Raw genomic sequence first — 27387 nt, forward strand, 5'->3', positions numbered from 1 at the left:
AAAAATGAAGTTTGAGAGTTGGGTAATGAGAATTGATTCTGTGGATAACCACTCTTAGTTTGTAAATTTGATGAAAATTATAGAGTTAGAAATAAATAAGCAACACTCTCAGCAATGTTTCATCACTTAAAATATCCTTTGAGTAATTCTGCAGGGCATACTCGAAACTGATGAGTGGATCAAAAATGCTTACTGATCATCACATGTCAGAAGTGACATGACCTCACAGGAGAAAGACTATTGAAATGTTCACCAACAGTAGTATGAAAATTTGTACTAAAGCCCCTTGTGGCCACATTCTGGAAATCTCAGTCCTGGGTGTAGCTTCCAGGAGAGCAGAGGTATTGCTTCTCTCATTTACTGCTGTATAACCTAAAATAGAACCTGACACATAGTAGTCACTAGATAAATATTTGCTGAACAGCTGAATCAATTTAATGGGTGTTTCCTTGGTGATTACTCTGGTTTTGCTCATAAAGTTTTGTTTTGTTTTGTTTGGCAGGGGAGCCTTGTTCTGTCAACCAGGCTGGAGTACACTGTTGCCATGTTGCCATCATAGCTTACTGCAGCCTCAACTTCCCGGGCTCAACACACCTCAGCCTCCCGAGTAGTTGGGACCACAGGTGTGAGCCACCACATGTGGCTAATTTTTTTATTCTTTGTAGAGACGAGTTCTCCCTATGTTGCCCAGGTTGGTCTTGAACTCCTAGGATCAAGTGATCCTCCCATCTCGGCTTCCCAAAATGCTAGGATTACAGGCATGAGTCACCACACTCAGCTCTTTGCTCATAAAGTTATAAAAAAGTAAACGATTGCCATTTGTAATACATATTTAGATGACTAACTTCTCAATTTGTAATAACAATTATAAACCTTCGGCAGTGGAGAGAAATTGCCTGGATAAAGCTGAAGGACCCAGTGGATTAACATCCCATTCTTTAGCCAAAGAGATGGTAAGAAAATACTTTTTCTTAATGAAAATTAATCTAAAACATATTTTTAATAAAAAATATGAATGTACTGTCAAGTAGAATGCAAAATTAAAATGATTTTCTTTTAGCTAGAATATGAGACATGAGGGGGTTTGCCTTTCTTGCAATGGCTTCTGATACGGTTTCACTGTGTCCCCACCCAAATCTCATCTTGAACTGTAATCTCCATAATCCCCAAGTGTTTTGGGGGGACCCGGTAGGAGGTAATTGAAATATGGGGGTGGTTTCCCCCTTGCTGTTCTTGTGATAGTGAGTTCTTATGAGATCTGATGGTTTTATAAGTGTCTACCATTTTCCCTGTTTGCACTCATTCTTTCTCCTGCCACCCTGTGAAGAGGTGCCTTCCACCATGATTGTAAGTATTCTGAGGCCTCCCCAACCCTGCAGAACTGTGAGTCAATTTTAAACCTCTTTTCTTTGTAAATTACCTAGTCCCAAGCAGTTCTTCATAGCAGCACAAGAATGGACTAATACAGCTTCCTTCTCAAGATGCTGGAAGTTCCTGTTAACTCTCCTATGCTTTCAGGAATCCTGCTCACAGGCTTCAATAGATGTTTTGGCCATTGTATCAGACCCATATGAGCCACTATCACTAAGCTATTATCAGCTATTTCTTTGGTTCCATTTTCTGCTAATTCACCCTTTTGGGTGTTTTTCTGAAAATAACTGGAGTCATTTACAATACATTCCTTCATCTATTCAAGCATTCATATTATCTTTAGGTTTGTTAATCACTCATTACCTGAGCCCTCATTTCCATGTAAAGCATCGTGTCTGTGAATTTTTAACAGTTCTTTTATTACCTTATTTCTTAGGTTGGATTATCTGCAGAACAGACTATGAGAAGGAGATTCATATGTGTAAATTTATTGGTGAATGTGCTCAAAATCAGTTCTTGTGTGGAAGTGAAGTAGGGTTATGTGGAGAAAGGAGTTGGGCAGGGACACTTTTGCAACAAAGGTTTTCCATAACTGTGATGGACATTCAGAGTTGATCAGCCTTCAAGCAAGGGGTCTGGGCCTTTATTCCTTCCCTCACACACATAGACCACTCATTGAATGTGGGCATGTGGGCTGCCCTACGAATGAGGCCCAATCTTGGGCAATGAGGCTCTGTTCCATTGAGGGTAATTCCTGGTAAGTGGCTCAGATGAGATTCTCAGCTGCCAACAATACCAGCATCACTGGATGAGCGTTCAGTCCTGAAGGGGGAGTGGGTCTGTGTGATTCACCGTAGCGCACGTTATACTATAGTAGGGTAGGGGTGGAAAAGGTGTAAGGCCCTTCCTCACCCATCGTAAGGGTCATGGCCTACACTCCTACAGTAAAAGACAGATTAACAAGAGAAAAGCATAACAAATTTACTTAATCAAAGTTTTATGTGACATAGGAAACTTCAGACATGAAGACTCAAATACCCAGGGAAAACTGTACATTTTTATGTCTGAATTTGATGAAGAATAGGCAAACAGCCATGTATAAATGTAAATGGACAAACATGGGATTAAATAATGGTAATAGGCTAGGGAGGCAGGGACCTAGCAAGACTTGTCTGTTCAGATTCTTCTTGGCCTCTCTGTGTAGAGTTCCTTCCTTCTAGCTATCAGGCAGGACTCCTCTGGAACAAGAGTCTTATGCTCTACTACCAGCTAAGGTAGATCAGAGAACTTCTTCATGGCCAGTTCCTATACAGAAAGGTTAGAGTAAGGGGAAGGCTAGAGTCATATTTCTGGGTTTTATGACTTACTTTGGGAAAGATGGGTTCTGTTTTCTATGACCCACCATGGGGAAGAGGAATTCTGGTTTCTATGACTTGCTTTGGAGGAGAAAGAGGAGTAGGGGGCAGGAGATAGGAGGGCAGCAGAAGATCAGAGAGAGAGAGACTTTGCTTCTGAAACTGCTTCTGAGGCCTTCCAACCTCCTTTAGTTCAAAGGACTCAGCATGCCAAAGTGCCATACTTTGGGATATTGTTTTCTGAGCCCCAGCAGTAGGGTTCAAATGCTCTTCTGGGGAGTTCCTCCTAACAATCTGCCTCTCAAGAATAAAGTTTCATTGTCTCTGGTTTCTGCCTATGGTTGGCCATATTTGCAACCATCAAATAGTTATTTAAGAAAAAATGGTTTGCTTGTTTCTTCTGGAATGCAGAAAAGTCCCAGGCCTTGGCTCTGTTCTTATGCTGTATCTTCCCATTCCTAAATGGGTGTTTCCTTGGTGATTACTCTAGTTTAGCTCATAAAGTGTTTTTGTTTTTGGTTTGTTTGTTTGTTTTTGGGACAGTCTTGCTCTGTTGCCTAAGCTGAAGTGCAGTAGCACGATCACATAGCTTCCTGCAGCTTCCTGCAATCACAGCTTACCAACTCCTAAGAGCCAGTGTTCAATTTCCTTTCTTCAAGAAAATTTATTCAAGTATCCATTGACTTCCCAATTACTCTAGCTATAATCCAGTTTATTGTCAGTAGGCCCTGGGTTCATTCTGGCAAAAATATATGTAAAAGCCTTGGGTCCATGACTTATTGTCCATTAATTTATCTCCTCTTGAATTTACTTTTAAGTTCTTTTTGTTCTTTGCTAGAATAAGTTGCTTTGGTTTTAAGAATCAGTCTCACTCAAAATAATGTGACAAAAAATAATTGGTTAGCAGGTGACTGTTATTTTGACAATATTTGTAGGTTAGTACTGGGGTCAATGGAGACTTGAGGCAGCTCCAAAAGTGCTTTCATCTCACGAGCCACTGAAATCTCAAGGTTTTGGCTTTTTGATTCCTTCAATACCAAGCAGTCAATCCTCTTCTATTCTGTAGCCTACATACTAGAAGGAGCCAATCTGTGTGGCTTAGCTGATCACCAATGACTTTACTTGCTTTTAATATCAGATTATATCATGGGTTGACTAGCCTATGCATGGCTGTCTTTGAGTCAGGGACCACTCTTAGTCTTATCCATAGCTATCCTAGTCCTTCAGCATATAGCACTGCCTCTTTGAGTAAGGAACTTGCAACTTAATGAAACTTATTGGATTTGGTAGAGGCATGACCGACATATGCTACTCATTGTTAATACCATCATTTTGTGGGTATCACTTGCCAGAAGTTTTATATACATGGTAAACGGATAGTTATTTTTGTTTGCTGTGAAATTGCTCTTTTCAAGTCTTGTGAGACATGTTAAAGTCCATATATAACCTATTTATTTTCTTTATTCTATTTATATTCTGATTATATAATAAAAGAGCATTAAAAAAGTCGTAACATATACATATTAACAAGTGTGCACATGTTTGAAGGAAAATATGGATTAATTCATTTTTCGATATTGAAATAAAATTATACTTATTCATGTATACATGTGGCAAAGCATTAATGGCTGTATCAAATAATTTTATACAAAGGAATCATAACTGTAAATCATATAGTCTTTCAAATCTTCCATTATGAATTCATGGATTAGTGTCTAAAATTATAGCATATAAAATAAATGAAATATTATCAGATAGCATGTAGTTTGACCGCAGCATTTAATATTAATAAGATTTTTTGATTTGCTGCTTACAGTACTATGCAATCATAGCTAAACCAAACTATTAATTTGAGTTGATAACTGAGCAACAGTAGAAATTTTTTTATTTCTTAAATGATGACGGAAATTAATGGTGATTTTGGCAATCAGGGAAGAGCTTATATTTCACTGTTAAAATGTAGAAGTGCTTTCTCTTGAGAAAAGCATGAATTTAGCTTAGTCTGGGAAAAAAAAAATTCATTTTTGCAAATATACCAGATTGAATTGGAAACATTGTTAGTGCTTCTCCTAAATTAAAAATATTAGTGAGATTTAAAATCTCTATTTATGAATCGTTGTAGAAGCCCACTAGGAAAGACCTTCTGGGCAAATTATTAGGTTTGTTCCCAAACACTTCCTTGCCCTTCTCCCTGCTAATTGGCTTCCCGCCAGTCCTGCTAGCACTACACACTGGTAGAAGCATGGAAGGGGGAAGAAAAGAATCCAGGGGGTGGGTATTTCTCTCTCGTCTTCTTTTCTCTCTCCTTCTCTCCCCTGGTTGTGTTTTCTGGCTGTGGCTGCAACTCCTCCTGATAGTTGCAGGTCTTCTCTGGACAGGCTCTCAGCTCAGTCCTTGCTTTGGTTTTAGCTCCTGCCAGGCGGCCCAGCTTCTGGGTTCTGCTGACATTCTGCATCCTCCCTGCATACAACCAGCCCTCGCCCTCGAGAAAGAAGCAGCTTCCTGCTGTGGCTAATCTCTGAATTGCCTTCCCATATCTTGCTTGGCTTCCCAGCCCTTTCATCAACAGTGTAATTAATTTCTCGCATTCAACTCCCTCTGTTTGATACAGGGTATGTTTTCAGTTTGCCTGACTGCACCCTGAATCATACGGCATTTCTCCACTTTCCATTCATGGAATAGTAGACTAAAAGGACTTTACATTAAGCAATAATACAGTTTACTACTTTGGATAAACATACGTAAAGGCGGAGATATTTTACAAATATGTACATATGTGACGTTTCACTTAAATTCAGCCTGATATGACTTACTCCAACATCTTTCTTTTGGATTCTTCCCAAACTCAGTCACTTCCTACTCAAAGTCTTTATATATAAAGATGTCAAAATAATGACTATCAAATGCTGTTTTATGCATATGACTCCTTTGTTCAAGCATCTAGAAGCTATCTCTTTGGTGCTTTAGATCCAAAATCCTTAATCTATTTCTCACAGCTGTCCCTGAATCATTTTCCTCTTCCTGAATCTTTCTAGCCTTATATCCTATGTTATGCTCCGATGAAACCTATCTGTTCTGGTCAAACACTCTTGCTTTCCATTCTTAACATTCAATTTCCTGTTTTCTACTGTTGTGTCTTCACTAGGGCAGCAGCGCCCTTTCTTATCACATCTTTGACATTGATAATACCTTATAGAGAATAAGAATAATACCTTATCATCATTAACAATTCATCATTATACACATATGTAACTTCTCCAGATCTCCCTCTTTTTGAATATCGGCATTTTCCAGGATTCTAGTCTAAGCCCTATTGCCTTTTCATCTTAAACTCCTTCTTTGGATGATCTCTTCTCTTCTGACAAGTTGAGCTTCAATCTATGACCCCTGAATCTCAATATATAGTCTTTAGACTTTCTCCTGAGCTCCAAACTTGTATTTCCAGCCGACTAAACATTTTTACCTGGTTGCTTCGTGGGCACATCAAACTTAGAATGTCCCAACTGAACTTACTCTTTTTTTTCCCTAACATCTGCAAAGGCATCCCCACTTTCCAACTTCCTTAGCTTTAACTAATAATGTCACTTCTTCTTCTTCTTCTTCTTCTTCTTTTTTTTTTTGTTTTGAGATGGAGTCTCACTTTGTCGCCCAGGCTGGAGTGTACTGGCACGATCTTGGCTCACTGCAACCTCCTCCTCCTGGATTCAAGTGATTCTCCTCCCTCAGCCTCCTGAGTAGCTGGGATTACAGGTGCACACCACCATGCCTGGCTAATTTGTGTATTTTTAGTAGAGACGGGGTTTCACTATGTTGGGCAGGCTGGTCTTGAACTCCTGACTTCAGGTGATCCACCCGCCTCGGCCTCCCAAAGTGCTGGGATTACAGGCGTGAGCCACTGTGCCCGGCCAATTATGTCACTTATTAACTAGTTGTCTGAACTAGAAAACAATGTTTCTTAATTTTTCCCCAAAGCTTACCATCCTCCATCTATCACAAATTCGGAAAGATATCCCCAATCTTCCCCTCTTCATCATCTGTATTGCCTTAGTCTTCTAGGAGGCCACTGCTGTAGACAATCTCTTCTACCTCATTTCCTGCCTGTCTTTTGGCTCATTAATGCTCCAGGAACCAAACTGGCTTTTTCTTAATTCCTAAAACACATCACTCTTGGTCTTATCTCAGAGATATTTGCATTTACTGTTCACCTTTTCTCTGGGTTCTTCCCAAAGTAACTTTTTTTCTCTTACCAATGCAATATAAATAGGTTCTCCCTTACCCAATTATTCTCTATTACACAACCCTGCTGTTTGTACCTTTTATTATACTTTATAACAATGTGCAAATATTTTGTTCATTTGATTAGTCATTTATTATCTGTCTTCCTCACTAGGGTCTAAGCTTCATAGTCACTTTGTGCTCAGTTACATTATAGGTGTTGAAAAACTACTGTTGCATTAGAAAATGAATGGTGGATTGAATGAACTAAGATGGGGCTTCTGCCTGTCTCTCAGGTCCTCTGCATTCCACCAAACACAAATCCGATCATGTTACTGTCCTGCTTAAAATCCTTTGGTGGTTTATAATTTTCTGCAATAGTCATTTAAATACTCAGCAAACTTTTTTGATATTTACAATTGTGGGGAGAATAAGTGTTCAGAATCTTAAGTTTAAATTGAAACTGAAGGAATAGGTAGAAGAATGAACACCATACCAGCACTTCCTAGCCCAGTGAGAGTTCAAAGCCTTGAGCCATGGCTGGCTCCGGTGGCTCACACCTGTAATCCCAGCACTTTGGGAGGTCAAAAAAGGCAGATCACTTGAAGTTAGGAGTTCAAGACCAGCCTGGCCAACATGGCGAAAACTCGTCTCTACTAAAAATACAAAAATTAGCCAGGTGTGGTGACATACATCTGTAATTCCAGCTACTCAGGAGGCTGAGGCAGGAGAATTGCTTGAACCCAGGAAGCAGAGGCTTCAGTGAGCCAAGATTGCACCACTGCACTCCAGCCTGTGCAACAGAGCTAGACTCTGTCTCAACAACAACAACAAACCACAAAGCCTTAAACTAATGTTGGTCAAACATCTAATGTTATAAATTCTGTTACCAGACAGACAGGGAAGTGAAGAAAGCACTGGACTGTGATCAAGAGGTTCTGGGTTCTGATTCTGGCTGAACCAGTTTCCTTGACTTCTCTAATCCAGTTTCCTCATCTACAAAATGAGGATATTGTATCGGGTAATCTGCAAGGCCCCATTCAGCTCTGTAATTCTGTGATTCTCAGATACTAGATTAAATGTTTCCGGATTGCTTTTTGAGCATCAAATGAAATAATATGTAGATTGTGAATTAGAATACACATCTTAACATTAGTTTTGCTATGGTCCTGGCACCCTCATTACAGAGCTAGTTACACTTTGTCTCCAGCAGTTGTGTACTTGATGTGCAGTTTCTACGTATCATTTGAATTGTTTCACTTTGCAAGTAGTTTCAGACTCAATGAAAACAAGTGACATTTAGAAATGCTAGTAAGTGGAAAAAAAGTTGAAAGAGGGCAATATATCTTGCCTACTATGTGTTGAGTGCTTTATGTATATTACACCTTAAAATAGAGTTATCATCCCATTTTACAAAAAAGGATAGTGACATATGACTAAGATTACTTAGCTTATCACTGCGCACACATGACTTACACACTGAAATGTCCAGGCCCAAATCTCTGTCTACCTTCTGTCAATTACATGGATGCTCGTTCACTTCCTCTCCAAGTAAAGGGATATAAATGAGAATCAGAAAGTGGCCTTTGGTAGAGTAAGCAGAATTGAAAAGAGAACTCTTGGTTGCACCCTTACCTCAAAGCTATATTTGGACAGCTGAGTTTGCTGGAGAGCACCAATGACCACTGCTATTGGCCCTCTTTCTAACAGTCTTCTACAGATGCCTAGAGGTGAAAGGACTTGGTCCTATCCAGAGTAGGGCCTATTCCTGTGCTTACCGTTAATGGGCCCCAGTGAGCTTCAGAGAAGGAGATCACACATTGAGGAAAACAACTAATTAATAATCAAAATTAACTTAATATAACAGCATCAGAACAGTTTCCTTGCTTTTGGTTGCTCATTTTACTTTTTTTTTTTTTTTTTTTAAGAGATGCTTATTTCATGATTCAGCTCCTTTTCAAGAAAACAAACTTAGGGAGAATATTAGTTTCTACAGAGTAGAATTCAATATAAGGAGGGGTGATATAGCTGTACCATTTGTGAAGACTTGTGAGTCTTGCTTATAGGATGGGCAAAAAATGGACCTTCCAAAAAGCCGGTGGCCCATAATATTCCCCTTAGGGTGAAGAGCATTGTTATTTGTGCATCCAGGACAGCTACAGAAATAAATAACCGAAAATGTCAACAAATGAATGCCATGCAGTATTTAGAGACAAACAGCTCTAAAGAAGAATCCATTCTTGTCCAGTTAAACAATAACCCAGACCATTTGCTTTTAAATATAAAAGGGAAAAAATGAAAATGAATACCCATTTTTCTCTTTCATTATTTATGCAATCATTCTTGCACCTGCTTTCGGAAGGAAGCAAAGAATGTGATCTTTTATACTAATGCTCCAAGGGTTTCAGAAATAAGTTAATTTAATTAGTAAAATTGATTCAATTTTTTTTGTGATAAATAGTACTTGCTATAAATAATTCCTTGAAAGGTAAAAATATTTTGTTTAACAGTGCAAAACATGAGACTCAATTACTGGTCAACTATAGATTAAATATTATCATTCTTCATTCAATGTATACCTGATAGTACCTGACATTTTAGTTATACTTCCGCAAGGCAGGGTGGTTTAATAATATTGGTCAGGATTATTGTTCTTTCTCTGTATAACACTTCTTTACTGGCTACTCCAGTACTTGCTAAGCTGTCAGATAACAAATGGAAAAATATCACATCACAGGCATATTTATCTACCGAGCAGGCAAAACAAGAAAATGGAACCCAGGCTTGGCATCCTCTAGTGTTACTCAATCAAGGCAAATTATTTATTGTCTTCTGCCCAGGAGGTCCCATGGGGCATGAAATATTGATTTAGGAATTTGCTGGGCATGAATGACTGTGTGTTGCAGTTGTGTTCTTTTTTTTAATCCCTTGATAATATATGGTAAATTGTTTCTATATATGCTGTGATGAGGCTGAATAACAAATTAAACCTGGCTATTTAATAAACATGAAATGTAAACACTAAACTCTTCATACTAACTTAGGGCTATAAAAGGTCACCCCATGGTGTGCAGGATTGCACAATGCACTGTTCACATCCTTGTCTAGAGTCATCTCTTCCTTCATCTCACAATGGCATGGCCTCTGCTGCATCCCCTAGGTCCCGATTCCAACTTCCCAAGTGGAATTGGGAAAGCCGGAGTGTTCTTTATGGTTCACTTGGGGATTCTCAAAGCCAGGACTTTGGGTGGGAGGTTCTAGATATTGGGAAGGAGCTAAACCTGGGCTAAGAGGGAATTTGTGGCGAAGAGGAGGAGCTATTCATGACCCAAGCAGCAGAAAATGAGTCTGGAGCAACTGTAAAGCAAAAAGCCATGATGTAGGAAGGATGGCAACATGCAAAGTTATTTCCTCAGTGGAAAATCTTTGCTCTGTACCATTCTATAGGTCCATGAAATACCGAATATTAAAAGTGAGGGCCACACATTAATGCATGGCATCAGTATCTATTTGTTTGTTTGATTCACTCATTGGTACTTCTCATGTAAGAAACAGCACAGCAGTTACGATGAAGACTCTGGAATCAGATGACCTGGGTTTTAAGCCAGCCTCTGCTACTTTCTAAGAATGAGATTTTAACTAAATCATTTAACCTCCTTTGGCCTCAGCTCCTCATCTCTAAAAAGAGGATATATTGTCTCCTTTGAAGAGAGCTGGCCTGAGAATGGAGACCACACTGAGGAACAGATAGAGCTAAGAGCTGGACAAAGCTAGCTGGCCCCTGAGGACATAGTTTGAGTTCCTGCTTTCAACCTTGCCTCAATGGAGTGCCCTCTGGATCTTCTGATTTTATGAGGTGATCAATTCTGCCTTTGGTTTATTTAAATGTAAATTAGTTTGTATTGGATTTACAACCAAATTACAATGGACTTGGTTTACATGATCCTCTTGGTTTGCCACTGACTTTCTATACATAGAAGACAACCAATATATACTTACTGAATTTATGAATGAGCTAAAATTTATTTTTCTAAAAAACCTCTTGAAACCCATGAATTTAATCTCCTCTGCATTATCATACCATCCTAGGCAATTCACGTTCAATTTAAGTGTGTCCACATAGGAGCACATCCTTCTGTAGAGAAACACATGATGCAGCCCTGAGGGTCTTGCTGGATGAACTGGATGGCTAAGAAAACTGCAGGGAGAGACCAGAGATTGAGCTCAGAAGACCTGAGTTCTTTTCAACAGAACTAACACCATGGTCTGCTCAGTCTCTTGACCTCTCCGAGCACCATTCTTGATGCACAAGATGCGAAGAATAATATCTACCTACAGGGTAGTTGTTAAGCTCAAAGGAGCTCATTTACATGAGAGCTAAGAATGAAACTAATGTAGTTTGTTGGTTTCCCCCACATATTCCCATTTCAATTGGTGATGGATACACACCTGCCAAATCATGAGCCTAAGGGTGTTAACTTTTTTTTTTCCTAATAAAATGCACAACGGTAGTCGCATTCCAGAAGGCTATGCGTCAACACACGCGATCATATCTGGGTCTTGGGTGTGACCTTTGGCCAAATACTCAGTGTCCTCGAGGGTCTGTAAAAGGAAAAGTTTCCACTGGCGCGTTCTCTCCAAGGTTCGCTTCAGCTCTGCTATCGCAGGGCTCCTGAGGGCAGCGGCAAGGGCTGTGCTTAAGGCGAGTTCCTAACAGGCCCTCGGGGCACTCCTGCATCTCAGCACCCGGCAGCCTCGCCCCTTGGGTGTTTTTGGTGGGCGTGACTAGAAGCACCTGCTCCTGGGCTCCTTTTGCATCTTGCTGCAGTCCCCTCCTGTGAAGGGCGCAGCTCTGCAGTCTCCTCGCTCTTCCCTCGGGTGTTCTTTCTGAGATCCGGTTTCAATCCTCGAGCGTGTAGCCCTCGGGTCCCCTTACAACTCCCCAGAGCTCCGTGTGCATGCGTGCGAGAGGGAGAGAGCCAGGGAGAGACCCAGGTGACGAGACGAGACTCCCGGGCTCCAGTTACTGGCCCGCAGGGCCGGGGCACGTCGTCGCCCAGCGTGCGGCGGGGCCCGGGAGCGCCGCGGCCCCTTTAAGAGCCGGGCCCAGGCCGTCCCCGGGACCGCGGGAGCCCAGAGCGCGGGCGCCGCAGAGGAGTTGGGAGCCGGCGCAAAAGTTTCCTCCCAACTCTGGCCCCGTGCGCCGCCGCCGCCGCCGCCCACTCCAGCCCCGGGCTTGGGGCCGGCCCTGCCAACGCCGCCAGGGCCAGGGCCAGGGCCAGGGCCAGCGACAGGGCAGGGCCGGCAGTTTCGCTTTGGTGGGCGCGGAGCAGCCGCCTGGGCCGGGCAGGAATAGGAGCGGGAGGAGGAGGAGGAGGAGCCGGGCCGCGGAGCTGCCGCGTCCCGGGGCGCCGGGCACCTGGGAGGTAACCCCTTTCCGCGGCCGCCCCTCCCCGATTCCCGCCACCTGCCGCCTGGCCAGGTGGAAGGGGCGCTGCCGCGAGCCTCCGGGCCTCAGGGTGTTCCGGGGAGCGGCGCCCCGGGTCTCCGGGCCCACCCGCCCCGGGCGTTCTCCGAGAGTGGGGGCTGCGCCCGCGGGGTCAGACACCTGTTCGGCCCGGCCCGGCGTGGTCGCCGGGGGCCAGGATGAAAGTGACCGTGTGCTTCGGCAGGACGGGCATCGTGGTGCCCTGCAAGGAGGGCCAGCTGCGCGTCGGCGAGCTCACCCAGCAGGCGCTGCAGCGGTACCTGAAGACCCGGGAGAAGGTGAGCGCGGCGCGGAGGAGGGGGGCGCGGCTGCAGCCAAGGCACCTGCCAGGTGCGACCCGGTGGCGACACTCAGGGGATGCAGAAAACCCAGGGGATTATGGGGCACTGCCTGTAGCTGCAGCTGTTGTCTATTGCTAATATCAGTGATGTGGGTGTCTTTGGGTGTTTGTGGGCCTTGAGCTCCGAGGGTCGTGAGTGGACCTGCAGCATTGGAATCTCTTGGGAGCTTCTTAGAACTGCCCAATATGGGCAGTTCCCCAAACCCACCGACTCAGGATCTGCTCAGGTGATTGGAGTGCCCACTGAAGTTTGAGAACCACTGGTTTAGAACTTGTTTGAGGGAACGTCTTAAAAGGTGCTGCTCACCTAAGTGTGATTTTTGACCCATTAAGGCCCGCCTCACTTAGGCTCCTTGGAGTTAGAAAGTTGATTGTGCAAGTGACACATACTCGGAAGTTACAACTGATGGGGCCTTTGGAGTTTCAGCCTTGTGAGCTGCCCTGTCTCAGTGACTTGGGCAGGAACACAGGTGGGAGCATGCTGTTTGCTTAGCCAACCTGTCTACATTTTGAGTGTTTTCAGTTTAATGTCACAGATTCTATGACCATTTACTATGTGTGTGGGCTGTTGTCAGGTCCTGAGTGACTATTAAAATGAGAAAGACGTTCCTAGCTCTGTAGCTGAAGTCAGGAACAAGTATACATTAAGTGACAATTTTTTTTTAAGTGTGCAATACTTGTTGAGAAAATATCTGGCACTAGAACTTATGCCAAGTATTTGGGTAACATTGGGCCTCTGGGACTTCCTCAGTGAAACTTCTAAATGAAAGCATTGAATAACCTTTTAATTTTTTGAATCTTCACATGGAACATTTTGTATGTCCCAAATGCTCCTCAAACAGGGCAAGTCACAAATTCTTGTTTTAGCGGCCAATGGTTCTCTTAATATTTGGTCTCATGCCATGTGACTAAAATAGTGGGTTGGCCAATCTAGTGATGGAAAAACGTAAGTTTTAATTTCTTTTAACTTCTTGTCGGTTATCCAAAGCATAAAAGTAATTGTTTCTTACAAGTGTATAGCTTAGGGGTTTAAGAAAATACTTGCACCTTCTTTGCCTCCATGAAGAATTATTATACAGAAAAAAAATTCAGCTCTGGACAAATATATGTGCATATTGCTTTGGATACTCAAGAACTGGAGGAGAGTACAATGAAAGGTCTGTTAATATATTAAATATAACCCCTAAAGATGAACTCTTTACTGATGGAATTGAGGTAGAGGAGGGAAAAAATTAAAGTGGTTTATAAAGCTGTGTGAAAATCTACTGCCATGTTATGTGTGTGTGTGCACGTGCATATGTGTTTGCCATTGTTAAAATAGTGTTTGCTGTTTAAATCATGTAATTCAGTTAACTGAGATTTAAACAAGTAACCAATTGTCTATTAAATCATATTTCACTAACTTTTGAAAGTGAGCTAAGATTAATAGTAACAATATTACTCCAGACAGATTATTGAAATAGATCTCATTGAGGGATTGTCTTACCAAATTGAAGTTACTTTTGAACTATTAAATAATTTATGCTCTCAAATCTTGTATATTTAGAAGTTTAGTACAGGGGGCTATCCAAGTAAGAGATAAACTACAAGCTTGTAAATAACATGAAGAGAAATAACCAGCTGATATTTAATTCACTATAATTTGATCTTAAAAGGTGTTAAAAAACTATTGACATTCTGGAATGGAAACGTAACTTATAATATCACAGAACAATGTAGTTGCATTGATCAGTTTACTATTATTACCAGACTTATATTTTTCTGTTTACATTTATATATTAGTGAATGTGACATTTAAAGGTCACCTGCAGCATATAAATCCTTCCTCTTATTTTCACTTTTAAAATTTCATTTTAAGAAGTAGTAAGTGATGATTTTTCCCCTCCCCAAGTATTCTTCTCCCATAGTTTTATTTTAAATAATATTGTAATCATAACAAGATTTAACTAATATTAAATTGTATTCATAATGGCACTAAAAGGTCAATAAATACTCTAACAAATTCCATGCTTTTATTCATTTTTTTAAATGAGAAAAGGCCAGAAATGTCAAAATTCAATTTGAAAAACAATGTGTAATAAATTCACTTTCTGAAAATCAGTGAATTTCTGCACTTCGTAATAATAATCACACTAACAAATAACATGTATTGTGCTTATTCTGTGCAGGCCCTGTTTTAGGAACTTTATGCTTATGACTTACTTCTCCCAACAACCTTAGGAGATGGGTACTATTATTATCCCCATTTTACAAATCAGGGGAAAAAGAGACACAGAGACATGACAAGTAAGTCGTAGATTTGGGTTTAGAAACCAGGAACTGTGTCTCTAGATGTTTGCTCTCAGCCATTAACTGCATAGCCTAGTACTATATATGTTGTTATGAATTGGAATTTATCCATATTGTTTGTTTTTTAATGCTTGATTTAAAAAGACATTTCTATCTACTAACTGCTATATCACATCAACCTAAAAATAGCAATTTTGCTTCTGGAATAGTGATGGGATATCCACAAGTTTCTCTTAATTATATATTTTATGAGGTCTACATGTAGAAAATCTAGTTTCTGAGGCAAATATTGTAGGATTTGCAAATCAACTATGAAAAATATTCCTCAGTCTAACTACAAATGGGAAAATGGGCAAGATCTTAGACATCCAGGTGGCAAGTGCTATAAAGAACCAAATTTGGTGGGAACATGAATGTAAAGTAAGTCCATTATTTTCTGAGGCACTGAGTAATGTAGATGGGAGAAAGACAGGTTTCAAGATTGAGGATGAAGTTGAGGTTTCTAAAGTTTGGAAAGTAAGTGAAGTCCAAGAATGCCATTCTATATTTCGTGGACAGCCATTTGGAAAGTAAGTGAAGTCCAAGAATGCCATTCTATACTTCTGAGAAGTAACCACTACCTGTTGAGAACAAAGAAAACGTATTTGTGGAATGTTGGGAGCCCCCTGAATCAACATCAGATAAGGCCAGAGGTTGATGCGATCCTGAAGATACAGGGGGAGCTTTTGGGAAGGCTTTAATTATGCTCTGAAGTCTGGGCCTTTGAGGTTCCTGCCACCATTTGATGAACTCCATTGGAAACATGGTGGACTGAGAGGTGAGAACTGTGGGATTGCTTATCTCCGAATCCTGACACTTTATCAGTGTCCCAGCCTCCAAATCCAATTTAGTGAAGTTGTTAGTGGAGAAGTGATTGTCTTCTTATGTGCTCATGGTGGGGATCGTTGAGTAATTAGTTAAATTTATCATCAAAATTATGTGTCACAGGTGAATGGGTAATTGAGCTGTATCCTGCAGGGACTCTCAACCCTGGCTGAACTTCAGTCACCTCTAATTTTCACATTAAACATTTTAAACATTACAAATACCTGTGTCCCTTCCCCCAAGATTCTCATTCATTGGGTTAGGAGTGGGTCCTGGGCATAGGTATTTTAAAAAGCACTCCAGGTAATTCTAATGCCCAGCCAAGGTTGAGAATCACTAATCTACTCCTCTAATCTTTTCGTATGGCTGAACTCATTGGATTTTAAACTCTTTTGATGGCAGATACTTTGTCTTAGATATCTACACACCAATCTGTTATTAAGCAACAGAATAAGCACAATACATGTTATTTGTTAATGGGATTATTATTATGAAGTGCAGGGCTTAAAACCTTGCTGTCCAGGGATTCAAACCTTTTAAGTGTCTTTCACTGATTTACAGAAAGTGAATTTATTACACATTGTTTTTCAAAATGAATTTTAACATTTCTGGCCTTTTCTCATTAAAACAAACAAACAAATAAAAGCATGGAATTTGTTAGAGTATTTATTGACCTTTTAGTGCCATTAGGAATACTCCTACTCCTACCCTTAAAGAATTCTTCCTATAGAAGGTGCTCAAATAATTGCTTAAAGTGAACATTCATTTTATATAGACAGTTGTCCCTTAGTATCCACAGGGGATTGGTTCCAGGACTTCCCTCGGATACCAAAATCTGCAGATGCTCAAGTTCCTGATATAAAATGCTGCAGTGTTTGCATGTAATCTACACACATCCTCCTGTATACTTTAAGTCATCTCTAGATTATTTATAATACCTAATACAATGTAAAAGCTATTTAAACAGTTGTTATACTATACTGTTTAGGGAACAGTGACAAGAAAATTGTGTGTGTGTGTTCAGTACACGTAGTTTTTTTTTCTAAATATTTTTGATCTGTGGTTGGTTGAATCCGCAGATGCGGAATGCATGGATGCGGAGGGCTGACTGTGTGTGTGTGTGTGTGTGTGTGTGTGTGTGTGTGTGTATTCACTGAGGATGAAGTGAATAAGGGAAAGGCTTGTCTAGTAATGAGGATGTATAGTGTGTTCTGGGGTTGGAATGAATGAGAAATAAGAGCATTGAATTCGTGGGATAGCGGGCATGCTGGAATTTACAAAGGCCAATTTGTGGCTCTGACTGTGTATGTGAGTACACCCTTTTTTGAAAAGGAAAAATTATATTTGATAGGGTTTTCAAGATGAATCTTTTCTGTATTCAGATATTTTGAATAATATGTTTGTTTTACAAGTTGAGGCAGCTTCCCAGAACTGGGAGTAGTCTGATTAGACTAACAATTCCATTCCCTGATTAACTGTGGGATCGGAATCTAAGAGAATTTGTGTAGTAAGAAGAATCTGGTATGACAATGTGTGGGAGTAGCCTGGAGGAATAGGCTAGAACTCTTGAATTTCTAAACTTTTCAGGCTTTGATGCCTTGTTACCTAAATAGATTTTAAGGTTCTTGTATACATAAGCTAGGCCCAGACTGGATTCCTCAAATGCTTTTCAATTGATTGGGCACTGACTTACTTGAGTGCTTTATTTCCTATTCAGACCTCACTTCTTTACAGCATGTGGACAGAACTGACTCGCCATCAGCATTACACATGCTTCCAACTTGGTTTTGGTTCTGCTACTCAGCTTGCATTGAGCAGCTTCTAAGTTTGCAAACAGAGGGCTCGTGGGGCCTGCTGTGACCCACAGACATATTTTTGTAGGTCTGCTCAGTGTTATATTTTGACTTAGTTGTCAGCATTTAAATATTTTGAGATTTCATGCAAAACTCCAGATTCCTATCTTCTTTGGGGGAAAAGCAAATCGGAAGCTCTGACAATGCTGGGCTTTACTTTCCACATAGCAACCGTCAGTTGGAGCTGAGACACCTCTGCTCTCTTTAGAAAGAATTATTAATGCTCCAGTCTCCATTATTGCTTCCCTAACAGTGAGGATAAGTTATTGTCATCATGCTTGACTGTTTTTACTCTGTGCTTATTTTCTCACTTATGGCCTTAATTCATGGTTGCTATTTGGCCTGCTGGTGGGCATTTGAGTTTGTGCTCCTGGATCTTCTCTCCCCTCCCTCCTCTTTCTCTTTCTCTCCCTCTCACACACACATCCCCACACACCCTCTGTGTATAATCCATGCACATAGGGTTTGCTGAACCGGGTTTGGCTGGTTATCTGAGCTGAGTTAATTGCCCTGTGCGCGATTGGGAGCCACAGCCCTGATTTGTAGCTTGAGGCCCTGTGCTTAATCAAGTGGCTTAGTTAACCAGGAATTCATTCCCAGGGTGTTCTGTGCTACAGATTCCCTTTGAAGAAGTTGGGCAAATGGTAACGTTGTCAGATTTTTGTGAGACTATTTTATGAGTGGACTGTTAAAGACATCTGAGGAGTGTGTTAAACATTCAGAGCTTTGGGCCTCTCTTGGAAAATCTAAAGCAATGTAGTGCAGTAGAACTTTCTGGGATGAAGAGATGTTCTAGATCTGCATCTTTCAAGAGGGCAGCCACTAGACATATGTGGTTGTTAAGTATTTGAAATGTGCCTAGTGCAACTGAGGAACTGAATTTTAAATTTTAATTTAAATGTAAATCGCCACAAATGGCTTGCCTTAGTGGACAGTTCAGATCCAATGCTCTTCTGATGGGTTCTGTCAGCTGCTTTTGGAAACCACTGGCTTAAAGACCAGATCCCAGGCAGTCCTTAACTTGACATTGCTACTCAGTTCTGTTGAGAACTTTGCCATCAGAAAGGGATCTTCAGCCACTCTTTGGTATCCACAGGTGGTAGAGAGAGCCTTTAAACCTTAAATGCTCCACCTAGACACTAGCACAAAAACTAGCTGGGTTTGAGAGTAAGCCCAGGTTGGCCTCAGTTTACACCTTTGGTGCAACAGGCTGAGGATGTACATCCTCTGTCTCTGGTACTGGGTGGAGAGTGGGCCAAGAAGGAGCAGTGAACAAAAATCTGGGCCATTTTTAGTGAGATTTAGATGCTTCTCGACTGATAGAAATACTAAACATCTTCAGTTTAATTAAGTCCCAGCTATTTATCTTTGCTTTTATTGCATTTGCTTTTGGGTTCTTGGTCATGAAATCCTTGCCTAAGCCAATGTCTAGAAGGGTTTTTCCAATGTTATCTTACAGAATGTTGTAGTTTCAGGTCTTAGATTTAAATCCTTGATCCACTTTGAGTTGATTTTTGTGTAAGGTTGAGAGAAGAGGATCCAGCTTCGTTCTCCTACATGTGGCTTGCCAATTATCGCAGCACCATTTGTTGAATAGGCTATCCTTTCCGCACTTAATGTTTTCGTTTGCTTTGTTGAAAATCAGTTGACTGTAAGTATTTGGGTTTATTTTTGGGTTCTCTATTTCTGTTCCAATGGTCTATGGGCCTATTTTTATACTAGTACCGTGCTGTTTGGTGACTACGGTCTTATAGTATAGTTTGAAATGAGAGCTTTTCCATGGCAAAAGGAACAGTCAGCAGTGTAAACAGACAACCCACAGAGTGGGAGAAAATCTTTGCAATCTATACATCTGACAAAGGACTAATATCCAGAATCTACAATGAACTCAAACAAATTAGCAAGAAAAAAAACAAACAATCCCATCAAAAAGAGGGCCAAGGACATGAATAGACAATTCTCAAAAGAAGATATAGAAATGGCCAACAAACATGAAAAAATGCTCAACATCGCTAATGATCAGGGAAGTGCAACTCAAAATCACAATGTGATACCACCTCACTCCTGCAAGAATGGCCATCATCAAAAAATTTTTAAAAAATAGGTGTTGGTGTGGATGTGGTGAACAGTGAACACTTCTACACTGCTGGTTGGAATGTAAACTAGTACAACCACTATGAAAAATAGTGTGGAGATTCCTTAAAGAACTAAAAGTAGAACTACTATTTGATCCGGCAATCCCACTACTGGGTATCTACCCAGAGGAAAATAAGTCATTATACGAAAAAGATACTTGCACATGCGTGTTTAGCAGCACACTTTGCAACTGCAAAAGCATGGAACCAACCCAAATGCCCATCAGTCAACGAGTGGGTAAAGAATCTGTGGTGTGTGTGTGTGTGTGTGTATATATATATATGTATATATAAGGATATATACATATATATGGATATATATGTATATATATGGCTATATACATATATATGGATATGTATTTATATATATCCATATATATATATAAAGGAATACACCTCAGCCATTAAAAGAGAGACTGAATTAATGGCATTTGCAGCAACCTGGATGAGATTGGAGACTATTATGGCAAGTGAAGTAACTCAGGAATGGAAACCCAAACATTGTATGTTCTCACTCATAAGTGGAACTTCTCACTCACACAAAGGACTTCAGGGACTCAGGGAGAAAGGGTGGGAAGGGCACGAGGGATAAAAGACCACAAACTGGGTGCCGTGCATACTGCTCGGGTAATGGATGCACCAAAATCTCACAAATCACCACCAAAGAACTTAGTCATGTAATGAATCACCACCTGTTCCCCAGTAATTTACGGAAATAAAAAAAATTTAAAAATACGAAACATCTTAAGCACATGCTTCCTGGAACCTACACTCTCCTGACTTTTTTCCTATCTGTTGTCCATTCTCAGGCTCTTTGGTGGTTCCTTCTTTCCTCCTCTACGTCTTAGCACTACAGTACCCCAGGACTCAATTCTTAAATCTCCACCTGTCTCTCTCTGCTTACAGTAATGTGGTTCCAAATACCACTGGGGTAGTTCCAGCCCAGGTGTCTTCCCTGAACTGCCAGCTCTGTATACGGCTTTCTTGACCCTTTGCCTGGACATCTGGTAGGCATCTTACACTTATAGCATGCCCCCAAATGAATTCCTAATCCCCAACTCCAAATCAAGTCCTCCTACAATCTAAGCATGTCATTAAATGGCAAGGCCGTCTTTCTAGCTGTTCACCAGAAATGCTTGTCATCACCCTTGACCAACGTTTTTCTCTCATGATCCACATACAGTCATTCTGCAAATCTGGTTGACTCTGCTCTCATACTAGATTTGGAATCTGACTACTTTTCAGTCTCTTTCCTGTTAGTATACTGGAGCTTGATTTTTATTATTTTTTTCTTTAAATAGACTTTAGTGTCTCCATTTCTGCCCCCGAGACTCCCACATTACTGTCTCTCCTTAACACAAAAGCTAGAGTGATAATTTAAAATTATAATCAGGTCATGTCATTCTTCTACTGAAGATCTTCCGATGGTGCACATCTCTCCTAAATGGCCTTGGAAGTGCTACATGATCTGACTATCTGTGCAGAAAAAGTTAATGTGGCAGGCCTGAGACTGCTATCCTTAGAAAGCCCTGCTTGCGAAGCGGGGCCTTGGCTGGTGGCATCTGGAAAGTTAGATGTGTGGAGGGCTACCATCATTCCCTTATCGGAATGGCTCACTGTGCAAAACTGTTTCTGCAAACAATATGGCTTATGCTGAACACCTGCTCTTTTTCTGGGAGTCTGGAATTTTTGTGTATGCTAAGCAGAAGGTGCCTATGTGATCAGTCTGCAGTAAAAACCTTGGGTGCTTAGTCACTAATGAGTGTTCCTGGTAGGCAACATTTCACACATGTGGTAAGAACTCACTGCTGGGGGAATTAAGCAAGTCCTCTCCACTAAGGGAAGACCCTTGGAAGCTTGTGCCTGGTTTCCTGCAGACTTCGCTCTGAATGCCAGTTTGTTTTGCTGATTTGGCTTTGTATCTTTTCACTAATAAGTTATATCCATGAAGGGCCTGGCACAGTGGCTCACACCTGTAATCCTAGCACTTTGGGGGCTGAGGTGGGCGAATCACCTGAGCTCAGGAGTTCAAGACCAGCCTGGGCAACATGGTGAAACCCCGTCTCTACTAAAAATACAAAAATTAGCCAGACGTGGTGGCACACACCTGTAATCCCAGCTACTTGAGAGGCTGAGGCAGGAGAATCGCATGAACCTGGGAGGTGGAGATTGCAGTAAGCTGAGAGTGCATCACTGCACTCCAGCCTGGGCAACAGAGCAAGATGCTGTCTTAAAAAAAATTTATATCCATGAGTATGAGTATATGCTGAGTTCCTTGAGTTCTCTTGGTGAATTATCGAACCTGGAAGGTCTTGAGGACTCCAGCACCCTATATTTTACCTCTCTGACCTCATCATCTACCACACAGCTGTCTGTTCTCCTGTCTCAGTCACACTGATCTCTTGTCATGTTATTCAAGCGTGCCAGACAGACTCTTACCTAGTGCTGTTTTCTCTCTTCCTAAAATATTTTCTCTCAGTTATCCACCTATCTGCTTCATTCATAGTTTCCATCTTAAATAATTGTTTTCTTCTTCAGGAAGCCTTCCTAACCACCCTATTTATGATTATAACCTTCTGAGCACCCTTTCTATTGCCCTTCCCTGATTTAGTTCTATCTACAGACCATATTCTTCCTACCATACCACTTATTTTAACTGTATTTCTTGTCTCCATCACTAGAATATTAACTTCAATAAAGGTAGAGATATTTGTCTCTTTTGTTCATTTCTGAACCCTTAGATCCTAGAAGAGCACCAGGTCATAGTAGGGTATCAGTAAGTTCTTTTCAAAGAAATAATTATTTTACCATGCATCCATCACCACCTGTTGCAGCTATCTCTTGTTGTATTACAAACTATCACCAAAATGTAGTAGCTGAAAATACCACTCAACAACATGATTGTGTAGGTCAGGAATTTGGACCAAGCACATGGGGGAAGTCTCTGTGTGATGTTTTCTAGGTCTGGGATGCTCAAGATGGCATCTTCACTCACATGTCTAGTGCCTCAGCTAGAATGGCTCTACTAGCTGTGAAGATAAAGCAGCCATTCTCAGGTTTTGATGAGTTTCATGGCCTCCTGGATGATAAGGCACACACGTGAATAAGCCAGTTTTGCTTTAGTGGTATGTTTGCAGGGATACAATATAGACAAATAATGCCCTTTGAAAGAGAAGACACTGAAGCTGTTTTGAAAGATGATGAGGAATTTTCCAGGAGAAAAGTGAGATAAGACATTCTAGGTGGAGGGAAGAAAGTGGTTGAGGGAGTTGTGAAAAGTTGAGCATAGCCTGGAGAGGAGTGGGTGCACACACTAATTTGGACCAGATGCTGATGGTCCTTGGGTGCTGCCCTAAGGGATTTTCATGCTGTCTTAATGTAGCTCTCCATTTTGTTACGAATATACTCACATTTTGCTTAATTTGCATGAGTTAAAAAATGTGTGTATAAACTTAAAATGGAGCATTTTCAGAAAATTGGGGAATAAATTACCTAACTTTGTAGTATGTCTGTTAAGGCCTCATCACTTGGTTGGTTATGCTGGTTTTCACACATTCCCCTGCAAAACTGTTTTCAACAAAATTATCAAGATCTAGTAGCTAAAGGCCATGGTTACCTTTTACTTCTTGTTTTTGATGATGTCCCACCTTTTAAAACTCTCTACTCAGGGGCTTTTCAGGATTTTTTTTTTTTTTTTTTGAGACAGAGTCTCACCCAGGGGCTTTTCAGGATTCTTAAACATCTGTCTTCTTTGAGTCTTCACAGATGCCCTCTCTACCATCTTCTTGTATGTTGGTACACTGGGGTTCTGGCCTCGTCCTCCATGGGATCTCATTCACCACATGGCTTCACCTACCCGTAAATACACACTTCTAGCCCTGAACTTGCTCCAGATCCCAATATCTGCCTGCCTCTGGACTTCATTACCTGGATGTCCCACAGACAATTCAAGCCCACTCTATTCTCTGTGAATCTGCTTGCCCCATTCCTTGTAGCCTGTTACTGCGCACATGGCACCATCATTCACTTGGTTGTCTAATCTAGAAACCTGGATATCCTTCACACCTCCCTCATATTCCACCACATGTCCAGTCGCTCAGAAATTTCCTTTGATGCTTTGAAGTTATCTCTCTTGGATCTGCTTCCTCCTTATCGTCTCTACATCCCAAGAACAGAGAGTGAGTCTTATTTATTTTCTTATCTCTGTTTTTAGCACAGTATTTGATATATAGTGTAGATACTATAAATGCTTGCTAAACTTTGTCAAATTCCACATTTTTAAAATAAAAATGAGAATGAGCTTGTAGTCAACATGGTGTTTGTAAGTTTGGAGTCTTTATATATGGTAGATATACATATTTTTAAATCTAAGTGCAACTTTTCTCTTGATTATCTTGAAATGCCTCATCATCTCCACATTTGCTGTAGGCAGTAGTTTAGTGGTCCATTATATCTGCCACACTGATTGTCTTAAATAACAGTTTCAAATTCTGACAGGTTGACTTGCTTCTTAGATTTTTCAGACTGAGTGCTCTGTCGTTATGGATTTTCCATGAAGCAACATAATGTTTTTGCTTCATGCAGGTTTGTGTGATGCAGTCTCTTGTGTTTGAATAATGTTTGATTTTCAGCATTCATTAATTTCATGTTGATTTTAAAATTATCTGGATTACCTCAATTTTGATGGATTCTTTATTTTTGACAGGCATGATATCTCTGTCTTAGGAGCTACTAAATTGAGCCTGCCCCCTGTTGCTGAACTCTCATTTTTTGGATTGCAATGTGGTGGAATTGCAGGATATCAAGACAGGCCGGTTAAAAAGGTTTTCTCTCAGTTTAGTCTCTATCAGATGCAGTGCCAAGTGTCTTCCAGATAAATATGTCCTGCATTGCTCTTGTCCGCTGCCTCAAGTTGAGGATGTTAAACTCTCTGAGTTGTCCCTGTTTGCAGATGACATGATTGTGTATTTAGAAAACCCCATCGTCTCAGCTCAAAATCTCCATAAGCTGATAAGCAACTTCAGCAAAGTCTCAGGATACAAAATCAGTGTGCAAAAATCATAAGCATTCCTATACACCAATAACAGACAAACAGCCAAATCATGAGTGAACTCCCATTCACAATTGCTAAAAAGGGAATATAATACCTAGGAATCCCACTTACAAGGGATGTGAAAGACCTCTTCAAGGAGAATTACAAAACACTGCTCGACAAAATAAAAGGACACAAACAAGTGGAAGAACATTCCATGCTCATGGATAGGAAGAATCAATATCGTGAAAATGGCCATATTGCCCAAGGTAATTTATAGATTCAGTGCCATCTCCATCAAGGTACCAATGACTTTCTTCACAGAATTGGAAAAAAACTACTTTAAAGTTCATGTGGAACCAAAAAGAGCCCTTATTGCCAAGTCAATCCTAAGCATAAAGAACAAAGCTGGAGGCATCATGCTACCTGACTTCAAACTATACTACAAGGCTACAGTAACCAAAACAGTATGGTACTGGTACCAAAACAGAGATATAGACCAATGGAACGGAACAGAGGCCTCAGAAATAACAACACACATCTATAACCATCTGATCTTTGACAAACCTGACAAAAACAAGAAATGGGGAAAGGATTCCCTATTTAATAAATGGTGCTGGGAAAACGGGCTAGTCAGATGTAGAAAGCTGAAACTGGATCCCTTCCTTACACCTTATACAAAAATTAATTCAAGATGGATTAAAGACTTAAATGTTAGACCTAAAACCATAAAAACCATAGAAGAAAACCTAGGCAATACCATTCAGGACATAGGCATGGGCAAGGACTTCATGACTAAAACACCAAAAGCAATGGCAACAAAAGCCAAAATTGACAAATGGGATCTAATTAAACTAAAGAGCTTCTGCACAGCAAAAGAAACTACCATCAGAATGAACAGGCAACCTACAGAATGGGAGAAAATTTTTGCAATCTACCCATCTGACAAAGGGCTAATATCCAGAATCTACAAAGAACTTAAACAAATTTACAAGAAAAAAACAACCCCATCACAAAGTGGGCAAAGGATATGAACAGACACCTCTCAAAAGAAGACATTTATGCAGCCAACAGACACATGAAATAATGCTTGTCATCACTGATCATCAGAGAAATGCAAATCAAAACCACAGTGAGATACTATCTCACACCAGTTAGAATGGCATCATTAAAAAGTCAGGAAACAACAGATACTGGAGAGGATGTGGAGAAATAGGAATGCTATTACGCTGTTGGTTGGAATGTAAACTAATTCAACCATTGTGGAAGACAGTGTGGCAATTCCTCAAGGATCTAGAGCTAGAAATATCATTTGACCCAGCAATCCCATTACTGGGTATATACCCAAAGGATTATAAATCATGCTGCTATAAAGACACATGCACACATATGTTTATGGCAGCACTATTCACAATAGCAAAGACTTGCAACCAACCCAAATGTCCATCAATGATAGACTGGGTTAAGAAGATGTAGCACATATATACCATGGAATACTATGCAGCTGTAAAAAAGGGTGAGTTCCTATTCTTTGCAGGGACATGAATGAAGCTGGAAACCATCATTCTGAGCAAACTTTCACAAGGACAGAAAACCAAACACTCCAAGTTCTCACTCATAGGTGGAAATTGAACAATGAGAACACTTGGACACAGGGTGGGGAACATCAAACACTGGGGCCTGTTGTCAGGTGGGGGGTCTGGGGAGGGATAGCATTGGGAGAAATACCTAATGTAAATGACAGGTTGATGGTTGCAGCAGACCAGCATGGCATATGTATACCTATGTAATGAGCCTGCATGTTGTGCACATGTACCCTAGAACTTAAAAGTATAATAGTAAAATGTGCCATGTAATCAGTGAGGTCTCAGTCAGACTTCCAATTAGGGGATCCTGTGTGATGATTGCCTGTAACAATCTGATCATCTAAAAGTCACTTTAGTCACATGGAGGAAGATTTATACAGTGACTTTGGGTCAGTATTGTGTTTTTTGCTGAGGATATAGAGTAAAATAAGACACTGCCACCAGTGGGCTTATAGATTTAACAGGCATAGAGGAGCATGGCAACAAATGGCATGGTATGATCAAGGGGCTTTGGGGCAAGGGGAGGTGGGGAAGTTGAGCAGGTTTCACTCCATGAGCTGTACCTGGCCAGGGGTTTGAAGGATGCATGGACAGTTGCCAGGGAAGTAGGAGTGGAAGATGGGGCAGGACATGAGGGAGGGGTGGGGGCAGCCTACCGCTGTTTGAAGGTAAACATGTATGTTTTGTTTGAAGGAGGAGGTTGGGGAGAAGAGGATAGAATTGTGGGAAGTTTCTCCAGGACAGTTGTGGGACGGGTAGTAGGGAAGGAGTAAGGGTCAAAGCCAGAGTTAAGGAAGCATTTGGGGCAGGATGGAGATATTGTTGGACCTACCTTTTTTATTGATTGCGCTAGAGAGTG

The 27387-nt window shown here is 40.9% G+C and overlaps 1 protein-coding gene across 6 annotated transcripts in view; it reads left to right on the top strand.

The window, feature by feature from the left end:
* Window positions 1-12063: 12063 nt before the first annotated feature.
* The window catches only part of PARD3B (par-3 family cell polarity regulator beta), a 1071110-nt gene continuing 1055786 nt past the window's right edge, over window positions 12064-27387 (top strand). For 3 of the 6 annotated variants that reach the window (XM_054680131.2, XM_054680133.2, XM_054680132.2), the window contains exon 1: window positions 12280-12707. In XM_054680131.2, coding sequence (XP_054536106.1) covers window positions 12588-12707 — 120 coding nt within the window. In that variant the 5' untranslated portion in view covers window positions 12280-12587. Of the gene's footprint in view, window positions 12708-27387 lie in introns of all 6 variants that reach the window. The other 3 variants (XM_009444083.4, XM_009444085.4, XM_009444084.5) reach the window with 2 other exon arrangements.

This window comes from Pan troglodytes, chromosome 13 (assembly GCF_028858775.2).
Source record: "Pan troglodytes isolate AG18354 chromosome 13, NHGRI_mPanTro3-v2.0_pri, whole genome shotgun sequence".
Classification (NCBI taxonomy): Eukaryota; Metazoa; Chordata; class Mammalia; order Primates; family Hominidae; genus Pan; species Pan troglodytes.